We start from the raw sequence: 12,340 nt of genomic DNA, 5'->3' as shown, positions 1-12,340 counted from the left end.
ATTATTGAAGTTGTGAATGTCAGGTTCTTTTCAGGCCATAAATTATATGATTGGAATTTGTTGGCCCTTTATCCTCGTCCATTGGAATTGACTTGGCTCTGTAATGAAAAGCATTTTAACTTTAATTCACTCTTTTCAAACAAAGCATTGATGATTAATTGATAAAACATGAAAGACCCCTTTTGAGCAATTGCCAAACTCGACTGTAGTCTCTCTCTCTCTCTCTCTCTCTCTCTCTCTCTCTCTCTCTGTTTTTTATTTTTTATCATCGGTCATGGAAATGCGTATTTCATCTATGGAGTTTTTTATGGTTTGTGACTGCAGTTTGTACAAATCCAGACACATTTTCTTCTCAATTTTAACTCCTTTTTCAACCACAGATACTTTGTCTGCTTGAGTTCTTGGTACGAACAAGTCTCTGAAATACTTTTATCGAGTTTCATATCTTAAATTGTTAAGACTCCCAATGTAACGAGTTCCCTCCAATGATTTTTCCACCTTTAAGATGTCTGAAATTAATTTATTAGCAGTCAAGAATTATTGCTACCTTCTAATTTCGCTCCAGAAAAAGCAGGCTATATAGACTACCAATGCATTAGCATAGTCCAAAGCATTATCTTTGCAAACTGGCAAAAAATTTAAGTATTCAGTCAGTGCTCCTTGTTTTTCTTTTTCTTTTTTCTTTTTTTTTTGATGAAAGTTACACCCTCAGAGGATTAAGGAATCTACATTGCTGAAGGAATAGTGTGCATTCCTTTAACAAACCTAAGTGGTGTACAATGGAAATCCCTCCAGACATTGTGATTGGTGTAGTTTCAGTGTGGTTCAGTGTGTTTTACTGTTACCCAAAGACAGGTTGTCAAATTCCCCCCTCTTTAGCACTTTCATTCTCAGTGAAAATGTACCAAAAATGTAACCTGTCCACCTTTAGATAACCTTGGCACCCTGCTCTCAACCAGTGTCAGAATAAAATAGACTTATTGTAGACTTCCACTACTTTAAGAATGTGATTATGTAATGCTTGTGTTTGGTATGGGTTGAGAGTGTTTGTAGGAATGCATGTGAAAATGTATGCCTGCTTGCTGTATTCTGTGTGTGTGTTTGCTTGATAGAGCACATTAATGTTTGGTTGCTGGGAGTCTTTCTCTGCGTGCCTGAGATTCCATTCTTTTCATGTTTTTTTTCCAACTAAACCCTGTAATTAACTTGAAAAGATTAAGAGGAGCTCAGAAACAAACCTGTTTTGATATTTCTCTGTTTTAATGAGGCAGGCAATTCGTTGTATCCCACAGGATGTTGTAATTAAAGATGCATGTCCACATCTGAAACCATAACCACTTTGATAAGGGTGTTTTATGTTGAATTTTCTCCTTTAATTAAGCAGTTTGGTTGCTGTTATGTCATATTTTTTGTTAAACACATTAATGGTTGTTTGTTTTTTTGGAACATTACCATATATGTCCTTGTACTAGTTTTCCAAATGATTAAAGAATATTGACTCTCAGCAGCTTATTATGAAATTGTCCAACGTGATTAAAGAGTGTGCCGTGCTTTATCAATTGTTAATGGCATAACCAACCACCTATATCACATCTTTTTGAGTAATATAGGTGGTGTTGGCTGGTTGGAAAATAGGAGCTTACAAGAACCTAACTGACACTTAGAGTTTTATAACTTAAACATTGACATATATGTTATGTTTTTCAGTGCCTGCTGGTGAATGAGTGCCTTGCTAGCACATTTTAAATGTTTCTCCAGTAAAACCATTCAGAATTCGATTGTGGTGAAATCCATTTACACTGTCCTTTTTAAAAATCTTGAAAATGAAACAGTAAAACATTTGATGGTTTTAATGTCGGGGGCATGTTTAAAAGGTGTTCCTTTTTATTGGTGTATGCTTGGATGGCTGATTTCGGAGGTGCAGTGTTACCGTGGGGGTGAGTGCGGGACATGCCCTTTTCAAGTGACCTGTATAAACTACTCTTGTTTGTAGGAGGCTGTTATAACTGGACTCCTCTCTGAAACCACATACTCAATTACGATAGCCGCGTACACCACAAAAGGGGATGGGGCTCGCAGCAAAGCCAAGGTGATCTCCACCATGGGAGCGGGTAAGTACATAGTCTGTAATTCAGTTCTTCATCCGTGAGATTTGATTCATTTTACTTATCAAGTTTACCTTATAACCAAGGTCCTAAGGCATCATTTTACCATTATGAGATAAATCATTAAAAAATAAGCCAGTGAATCTGGTGTAAAACAACTGAAATAGCTGGTGCAGCCAGTGCAACACCAAGCAATTCCAGTTTTATGTTTCATCATCGTCAGAGTTTTCAAACTCCGGGACCACTTATGCTTTATCACTGTCTTAATGGAAGGTTATGGGGTTGTTGGAACGTTGTTCAGCGCAGTGTTTTGCAGTTAGTCTATGCGCACAATTAATTCTGTCGTTTTGGCGGAACCTGTTAACCGGTGCTGATGGATACCAAAATAAACTACAGTAAATTAACATGCCTGTATCCACAAATTTCTGCACAAAATGCTTCACCTTTTATGTGAATTCTGTACTGATTTGTGAGATCACAGAATCCTGGAGCGACTGGTAATTTAAGTTTGTTAGCTTGTAATTAAAAATATTTTGCATGAAGATTCATGCAAAATGCAATTCAAGTTGGTGTGTAAAAAAATTCTTATTACAAGTAGTTTCATAAGTGATAACATTCTGAGAATTAAATATTGTTACGTTTTTTGGGGGGGGGTCAACAATAAGGTCATGCACTGGGGCCGATCTTTCTCTTCCTCTGCCATTGGTATAAACCTGGGGTGCAAGAGAACATTAAAGTAAAGCCACCATGCAGCATATGCTATAAGCATATGTCTAGCTGATGCAGAGGTAGCCAGGACCAAGAATCTTTAAATAAAAAAAAAGGGGGGGGGGGGTGGTTACCTTCTTTTTCAGTCCCAGGGAAGCCCACTATGATGATCAGCCCCACCATGTTGAATACAGCCCTGATCCAGTGGCAGCCCCCCAAGGAGATGGTGGGTGAGCTGATTGGGTACCAGCTTCAGTATAAGAGGGTGGAGGAGGAAACTTACCGTGTTGTCAATTTAAAAAAGAACGACGACCACTACACTGTCACGGGACTACACAAGGGGGCCACCTATATATTCAGGCTGTCTGTGAAGAACCGAGCAGGTAGCGGCGAGCAGTACATCAAGGAGATCACCACCACAGAGGACACTCCCAGCGGCTTCCCCCAGAACCTGCGGGTAGTGGGCCTCACTACCTCCACCACTGAGCTGGCCTGGGATCCCCCGCTGTTGGCAGAAAGGAATGGCAAGATCGTGCAGTACACCGTGGTCTACAGGGACATCAACAGCCTGCAGAACCACACCAACATCACGTCTGAAACACGCATTGTCCTCGACAACCTCCAACCTGACACCACTTATGATATCCGAGTCCGCTCCTTTACAAGCAAGGGGCCCGGACCCATCAGCCCCAGCATCCAGAGCAAGACTATGCCTGTGGAGCAAGGTGAGTGACCAGCAACACACAAAAAGTGTTTCCATGTACTTGTTTAAAAGCACATCAGCACAGCACTTAGGGAATTGAAATATTGATGTTACTTTGTAGTTCTATGTGTGGGCCTCCCTTCCTACTATGGGGCGTACTGTGGCTACTGATTGGGAGTCCCATGCATAACAGAAAAATTCTAAATATCTATCGACTACGCTGCTATCTGATTCAAGCATTCAGAATTCTAAAAGGTACTGACAGTGTCAACCCAGGGGACTTTTTCGACCTGAAAAAAGAAACCTGTGCCAGGAGTCACAAATGGAGATTAGATAAAGGGGCATTCAGAATAGAAAATAGGAGGCACTTTTTTTACACAGAGAATTGTTGGAGTCTGGAACCAACTCCCAGTAATGTTATTGAAGCTGACACCCTGGGATCCTTCAAGAAGCTGCTGATGGGATTCTGGGATCAATAAGCTACTAACAACTCAAAAGAGCAAGACGGGCCGAATGGCCTCCTCTCGTTTGTAACCTTTCTTATGTTCTTATATAGCCTATATTTATTTGTAAACCAGTGGTTCCCCAAAGAGTGCCAGTAAGGGTTACAACTAACCTAACCCCCACTGACCTGCAAGGCTGACAATAGGAACTAGAATCTCCAAGCTGGGCTTGCTTCCCGGCTCTCTGCTGTAACCGCTATGACCAACTAGAAAGTTCCCTGGTGTTATTTTGGGTTTGTTGTAGCTATTCTTTACTGCAACATACATACAACTGTCAGCTCATTAAAAGTTCAAGAGGCAATTAAACCTATGATTGTATTCCTGTAGTGTTTGCTAAGAGCTTCAGAGTGAAGGCAGTGATGAAAACATCAGTATTATTGACTTGGGAAGTGCCTGAATCCTACAAATCTCAAGTGCCATTCAAGGTAAGTGTTCCTTTTAGAGAATAACCCGAGTCATGTGGGGGGGGGGGGGGGGGTGGGGGGCGGGTATCACAGACTGTGTGTGTCACTGTTTATGTTGTGTTCCTCAGATTCTGTATAATGGGCAGAGTGTGGAGGTGCAGGGGAACCTGAAGCGCAAGATGATCACAAAGCTGCAGCCCGACACAGAGTACTCCTTTGCTTTGACGAGCCGTGGGAACAATGCTGGAGGTCTCCAGCAGGTGGTGTCGATTCGAACAGCTCCCGACGTGCTCAAGACCAAGCCGGTTCTGTTCAGTAAAAGTGAGGAGGGGGATGGCAAGCTCACCATTAACCTGCCAAAAGTCCAGACCAAAGCGCCTGTCAGGTTAGTGACCACTGTACTGCCTTCCAGGCTGCACAGAACCTACAGTAGAAGGGCCAGCAGAAATCTTTAAGGTTTCTCTAACAAATGCCGATTTCTGGAAATTGTGCAGAGCAAGAGGATCTGATTTTATGCCAGATCTGTGAATACTGGACTATCAGGTTTCAATGTCTCGCATCTTATTAACCAAAATTGAACAACACTCAAATTTAAATATAAAGGCGATTTTAGACGTGTTTTAACCCACTGGATTTGGGAAGGTAGTAATCAATGTAATAATAATAATAAGAATAATCCTAATAAGACTCTTTAATCCAGCAATGTGTTGCTGATTAGATCAATTTCCTTCTCTCTCTATCCTGGTGATATAATAATGTAGTTTAATGTGTATATTGTAACGGCGTCTTATGGCTCAGGTTTGTTTTCCCCTTTACACAGCAGACGCAAACACAGAACTTGCAGTTGAACACTTTTTAATATTTACAATAAATAAAACAAAAACAAAACAAACACCTAACTCCCACTCGGAGTACTTACTAAACTTTTGTTTCTTACATCGTATAATCAACTCCACACACTGAGTGAACTCCCAGTCTTCACGTCACTCGGGTCAGGAGAAAAGCCGATCTCTTTCCCAGAGATCCTTTATATAATCCTTTTTGGTGCAAAGTAATGTCCCTCCTCTATAAAGCTCTGCCCGTTCTCCCCCAAGGAAGAGAACAAGTAAATCTGCTCATTCCCACGGCAGCAGGGAGAGAGATGCAGCTGCCATTATTGAGAACCCAATCGAGGCTACCCAGCCGACAACTCCACAGGAATTCTTGCCCCCTGTAACCAGGGATATTTTCTTTCAGTGGCTGCAAGAGTTTGAAAGCTCAAGACAACCTGTATCTCTGCAAAAGGTAACACCGGTGGCTGACACAGCTGCAGCAGCTTGGAGTGCACAAGACCAATACAACTGAGCTGACACACGCAGTATGGGAGATGACGCCATGGACTCCTCCCCTGAAGATGATGAGCCAGTAACTGGAGACGGTGTTTCAATGGTAAACACTAATGCAGAGGCGGTTTTGAGAAGGATATTCTCCTTTCAACACTGTTACCCAGACTTTAGTTAAGAAGGATGAGTTCCTGAGCATCTTGGATTCAAAGGATAAACAAGCCTTCAAAGGTTTTCCCTTCCATGAGGCAGTATGGAGGCCCGTTGAGGCTTTATGGAAAAAACCTGCATGTGCTACATCATATCTACACAGAGTAGATAAATTCTGTAGAGTTCCTACTGGACACAAAGAACAGCTTTTTAAGTAGCTCAAAATATATTCCATACTGTCTATACCAACCACCAGTGCATCTTCCAAATCCAGTGGGTGCAGGCAGAAAAATTGATACCTCCTTGAAATATCAACACAAATTATGGACCCAGATGTCTGCTACCTTACAGAGCCCTACTCCAGAGAACGTCGAACGTCGCCATGCAGCTTGCAGAAGAGGGAAAAAATACTGCAACAATCCAGCTGCAGGCAGCATGTGGCAGCATCGACAACAATGCTAGGGCTGTAGCAAGTGTTCAGATGAAGACATCCTCCTGACATACAATCCCAGATCATGGAGTTACCATTTCAAGGAGACTTACTGTTTGGCACTGACCTCAAGGATTACCTAAAAGAGATGGAGGAAGCAAGGCAAGCCATTACATCCTGCTCAACAACAGGCAGAGGCATACCTCCTAATAGGGGGTATTTCAATAGGCAAAGGTTTTTCAGGCCTCAGCCAACACAATCAACCTTTGGAGCACAGAGCAGGTTCCAAAGGGGAAAAGGCTCCAGGCCATGTCTGCCAGAGGTAGAGGCAGACTCTTTACATCCTCCTGACATTTTCCCGGTCGGCAACCAGTGACGGTCCACCCCTCACTTCTGCCAGTAGGGAGAAGAGTTTCATATTTAAAAAAAAATAAAAAAAAACTGGCAGAAAAAACATCAAACCCCTGGGTTCTGGGGCTCATACAACACGGCTACAAAGTTCCAACCACCAGCAACAGAGGTCATCTGTACACAACTGGACAGGTCCACAAGGAGTCTTTCTACAGGAGGAGTTGAGATCCATGCTCCTTTCCCGTGCCATAGAACTGGTTCCCTCATCTTCGCAGAGGCAGGGCCACTACTCCAGGTATTTTTTAATACTCAAAAAGAACAGGAAATTAAGACCCATTTCAAACCTCAGATGCCTGAAATACATCTCAACAGAAAAGTTCAAAATGGTATCTTTGGACACTGTCATCAAGACAGTTCAACAAGGAGATTGGATGGTCTCTATAGACCTAAAGGATGCCTATTTTCATCTTCCCTTACACAACATTTACAGGAAATACCTTCGGTTTGCCATCAATGACTGCATGTACCAATTCAAGGTGCTTCCCTTCGGGATCTCCACAGCTCCCAGAGTGTTCACCAAGGTGATGGTAGAAGTCGCTTCACATCTACAGAACAAGGGCTTCCACATTTACCTCTACATGGACGACTGGTTGATACGAGCCCCATCCAGGGAAAGGACATTAGAACACAGAGACACAGCCCTTCAACTGTTTCAGGACCTGGGTGAGGGAAAAATCCTCGCTCTCCCCAGCACAGTCTTTGGTGTTCCTGGGGGTCCAACATGATGTCACAGAAGGTGTATCTCACAGAGGAGAGAGTTACCACCATTCGACGACTGGCGGGTCATTTCAACAGCACATTTTTTTCAACAGTTTCTGGGGTACATGGCAGCAGCAGTTCCTCTGGTAAGAGATGCAAAATTACAAATGAGACACACACAACATTGTCTCCTTTCTTCATGAAACCCAACTCTTCCAGACTCTCTCCGCTTCAAGGTGTCACTGGAAGCGGCAACAGAAGCAAGATGGTGGCGATTCTCACCTCGAGTAACTGACTGGCTACAGCTGTCTCAACAACATCTAACACTAGGGTGGGGAGCACACCTAAAGGAAGCACAAGTACAAGGAACCTGCTCACCAAGACAAAGAAACCTCCACATAAACCATCTGGAGCTGTTAGCAATCTTCCTGGCACTGAAACACTAGTACACCGGTTTTAAAACAGGAACACGTGCTAGTTCTTACTGACAACACCACGTCAGTAAAATACATAAATCACCAGGGAGGCACAAAGTGGTGGAAACTGTGCCTCCTGGCCTTAAGGATCTGGAATTGGTACAGGACATTCACATACAGGCAGCTTACGTACCCAGACTCGACAACAGCCTGGGATACCATCTGAGCAGAGAGAGGTTGCCTCACGAATGGCAAATCCGGCCACAGATTTTACAGTGGATTTTCCACATACTGGGTCAACCACAGGTAGACCTATTCACCACAGCAGAAAATACCCAACTGCCACTGTTCTGCTCCAGGTTCCAACAAGAAGCAGCCATAGCAGCAGACGGTCTGTCTATCCCATGGTCATCCGGTTTAATGTACACATATCCTCCCCGGCCATTAATTCCAGCTGTGCTCAGAAAGGTGAAAAGAGACTGGGCCAGTATCATCCTAATAGCTCCCTACTGGGCGAAGAGATTCTGGTTCTCGGAAATACTAGAGATAACAGAAGCCAGGCCAATACATTTACTAGTGACCTGCTATCTGCTGTCTCAAAACAGAGGGAGGATGCTGCACAACAACCCAGCATGGTTACAACTAGCAGCTTGGAAATTGAATGGTAGCAGTTATTAAATCAGCGGGTATCTGAACAAGTAACCAACATCTTACTGGCTTCAAAAAAAATATCTACTTTTCAAGCCTATACAAATAAATGGAAGGAATTTGTCCATTGGTGCAACTCCAAATCTTTGCACACCACAAACACAAATCTACCAACATTTTTATCCTACTTGTGCCACCTTTTCCATAAAATTCTTGTTGCACTCTCCTCCATCAAAGTGCACATTGCTGCAACATCGAGCATTTTACCTGGATGGAAGGATCACCCAGTAGGTTCTCACCCCACGGTGTCCAGATTCCTCAGGGGAGTTAACCACCTAAGACCCCCAAACTAATGGGGCCACAGTTTGAACCCATGGCAACATGCAACCAAAAATTTCTCACATGGAAAAAGGCATTCTTGGTAGCAATAACACCAGCAAGAAGAAGAAATGAAATACAGGCACTGGTCATTGATGCACCCTATTTCCAGATCTTCAGGGACTGGATTGTCTGCAGACCTAATCCTAGATCAGATGATAACTCTTCTTGATTTTTTTTTCCCAAAACTGCATAAATCATAATTAGAGCCAGACAGCACTTACCTGCTGTCAGAAGAGCACTTACTTTCTACATTCAAAGAACCATCAACAAAGGACCATCAGGGCAGCTCTGTAGCTTTCAATTCATAAAATCAAGGTAAACTGTCTGTCTCCAAACAGACAATCTCCAGGTGGATTACATTTTGCATTGAATATTGTTATAACCTGAACAAGAACCGGTAAAAGCACACTCAGTGAGAGGGGTAGCTACTACATGGGCATATTTAAAATCTGTCCCATTTCAAAACATTTGCAATTCTGTCACGTGGGCCTCCTCCGAGACCTTTACAAAGCACTACAACTTAAGTGGGCCTCCTTCTCAGCCAACTTTTGCTCTCTCTGTATTATCTGTGGCTTTGGGCACTATTATCTAACCTACCACCCTTTATCTGCTTCCTATGGTAGGGTTCACTCTGCTAAACTTGGAAATGTTACATTGGATGATAGATTTCTGGGTTTATAAACACTAGCAATGGGAGAGAAGTTCATCATACGAGGTAAGAAGACAAAGATTACCTGTAATATGGTTTCTTCGTAGCGTGATGAACTCCACACACCTATATTCCACCCTCCTTCCCCCTTTTCTTGGTTTCACTTAGGACAGTTGGTTTGGAAATTTGGACATAGATGCTGCAGGAAGGGGAGGCTTTATAGAGGAGGGACATTACTTGGTGCCAAAAAGGTATTATAAAAAGGATCTCTGGGGAAAAATAGTGGCTTTTCTCCTGACCTGAGCAAAATGGAGATTGGGAGTTCACTCTGTGTGTGGAGTTCATCATTCCATGAAGAAACCATATTACGGGTAATCTTCGTCGTCTTCTTCCCTAACTGGATGGCTAAGCCGTTTAACAGTCCAAAACACTTTTTTTTTTTTTAAACACAAGGTTTTCACACTACCTTTTACTTTTTAACCCGCACAGGTCACTCTTCACTGACAGTCTCTCTCTTCTCTCAGACTAGAACAAACTCTTCTGATCTCCTGTGTATCTGCCTGCTAGTCACAGGCAGGTGATAATCATTACAGATTGGAGCTGGGTGATTCTCATCCTGGCTCCCTCATGTGGCATTATGGGGGATGTAGTCTTTTGGCCCCTCCTGGACTACATTTCTGTTCTCTTCCTCCCTGCCAGTCACACTATATAATTAAATGAATAAAGTATTAGTGGAAATTTCACCTAAAGCAAAAAAAATATAGGGGAGCTTGAAATTCCAAATGATAATGAATGCTGTTGTTAATAGGGAGATAATTAGAAATGAATTAAAGGCCAGTGGCAATGCAAAAGATTTGAAAGGCCTGCCAGATGGAGATAATGAATCCAGTTATTTCCTTATCCACAGGTGGTATTATATTGTGGTGCTGCCGGTCACACAAGCAACCTCTAGAAAATGGGAGAACCCCGATGAATTGGAACTGGATAATGTAAGACCTTTTCTGTTTGTACCAACTTACAATGGAATGCTCTGGCTATCTCTTTTAGCAATGAGTGTACAGTAACTGCTCTGCATCAGCTTTTTTCAACCGTCCTTACAATCTGAACTTCAGTAGCAAAATATTGCACAGCAGCTGACATTTCTTTCACTGCTTGAACCAGTCGCACTTTGACTCATTCCACTCTGGTGTGGTTTCTTGCAGCTGTTGGAGGCAAGTGAGAACACGCAGCGACATAGACGTCAGACAGAGGTGCTGAAGCCTTACATTGCTGCTAAACTGAACTCTCTTCCCGACACCTTCACGCTGGGAGATGAGAAGTACTACAACGGCTTCTACAACAAGCTCCTGCCCGGGGAACAGAAGTACCTGTGCTTCGTTCTGGCAGCCTTGGTGGATAAAAATACAGTGAGTGTGATGCATATGCTTACCTAATCATCCGAGTAGCTTACACATACCTCCCTCCATTCGAATGCACATATTAAATGTGCTTGCATTCATAAACCTTCAGAGCCATACTGTGGAGGTACTTCTAGACATTTTTTGTTTTTTACATATAAAAGCAGTTTGGTGCACTTGGCAGGCACAGAGCCCTGCGTTTGTAAAGGAACAGTACTTGCAGTTATCCACATAAACAAACAAACAAGCAAAGGTAGAAGAACAAATGTATAGCTATTCACAGCTGATTCTGAAGGAGCCGGTTCCTTTAAGCCTTGCCATTAAGTCAGACTTACCTATTCAATATGTATGAGCAAAGCCGCATATAAAAAGTCACCTTCTCCTAAGTATGTACCTGGTATTCATATTGCACCAATAGCCTGGCTTGAACAATTATGAGCTATGAGCTCTTTCAGCAATCCAGTCACTGCGCATTTAACCCTTTGCAGTCCATTTATTCAGCGCTCGTCAGACGTGTCAGGTCCAATTTATTTTCACACGCGCTGTTTAAATTTTTTTTTCCAGAGTAAAACCCGTTCAAAAGGCATTGAATCGCAAAAAAACACTCAGTACTGTGTCTACAGCCAAGCCCCATCCCTTGTTTGCTGTATTTTTCACATACCCCTTTAAATCCTCTCCTGATCACTCATTTTATCACCAAACTCATCAACAATGTGATCCAAGTCATTATTTTATTACTATAACATCTCAAAACGCTCTGCAAATGTCTGTGATATTCTCTGAGTGCTGGATGCAGAAGCAGCTACCTCCATTGTTATGTCCGTATTATCTCTGTAATGCATGAATGGTTTTCTTGGCTTTTTCTGGAGAAAAAACTGTTAGAGACCTGTGCTTTATGTCTTTTTGATGATGTCGGACAGGGTCCAACATTGGACTGGAAAGGGAAATTGTAATGTCGGACCTGGTCCGACATAGGCTGCAAACGGTTAATGTGGTAGGGTTCGTTTGAGCGAGGGGGTTTAGTGAACCGTGCTGGAAAATTAATGATACATGATTTACCTCACAACAAAAAAAGAGCAATCATTGAGCCACAGCTTAATACACTAATAATTGCACATGAGGCTATACTACCCAAGCAGTTAGCATTTCAGTCGGACGAAAAAATATGGAAAAAAGTTGCTATTTCGGGCTTCAGGGGCTGGTAAATAAACTTGGAAATGTTACATTGGATGATAGATTTCTGGGTTTATAAACACTAGCAATGGGAGAGAAGTGGTAGAGAGAGGGCAAATTTGTGCAATAGAGAGAAAGGGTCAGCAAACAGATTGTATTCTGCTCATGAAAAGCCTTGAGCTGCTTCCCTGCTTTCCTCTGATAAACTAGCTGAATTACCATTTTAGGTACTGGGGCGATT

General features: G+C 42.6%; 1 protein-coding gene across 18 annotated transcripts in view; it reads left to right on the top strand.

Annotated features, from left to right (window-relative positions):
- The window catches only part of LOC121331105 (receptor-type tyrosine-protein phosphatase F-like), a 181,901-nt gene that overhangs the window by 146,213 nt on the left and 23,348 nt on the right, over nucleotides 1–12,340 (top strand). For all 18 annotated transcript variants that reach the window (XM_041278285.1, XM_041278301.1, XM_041278296.1 and 15 more), the window contains 6 exons: nucleotides 1,994–2,111; nucleotides 2,960–3,538; nucleotides 4,347–4,444; nucleotides 4,552–4,808; nucleotides 10,437–10,518; nucleotides 10,732–10,935. In XM_041278285.1, the coding sequence (XP_041134219.1) occupies nucleotides 1,994–2,111; nucleotides 2,960–3,538; nucleotides 4,347–4,444; nucleotides 4,552–4,808; nucleotides 10,437–10,518; nucleotides 10,732–10,935 (1,338 nt within the window). The remainder of the gene's footprint in view (nucleotides 1–1,993; nucleotides 2,112–2,959; nucleotides 3,539–4,346; nucleotides 4,445–4,551; nucleotides 4,809–10,436; nucleotides 10,519–10,731; nucleotides 10,936–12,340) is intronic.

This window comes from Polyodon spathula, chromosome 18 (assembly GCF_017654505.1).
Source record: "Polyodon spathula isolate WHYD16114869_AA chromosome 18, ASM1765450v1, whole genome shotgun sequence".
NCBI classification, from domain to species: domain Eukaryota; kingdom Metazoa; phylum Chordata; class Actinopteri; order Acipenseriformes; family Polyodontidae; genus Polyodon; species Polyodon spathula.
This window is presented reverse-complemented; position numbering and strand designations above follow the sequence as displayed.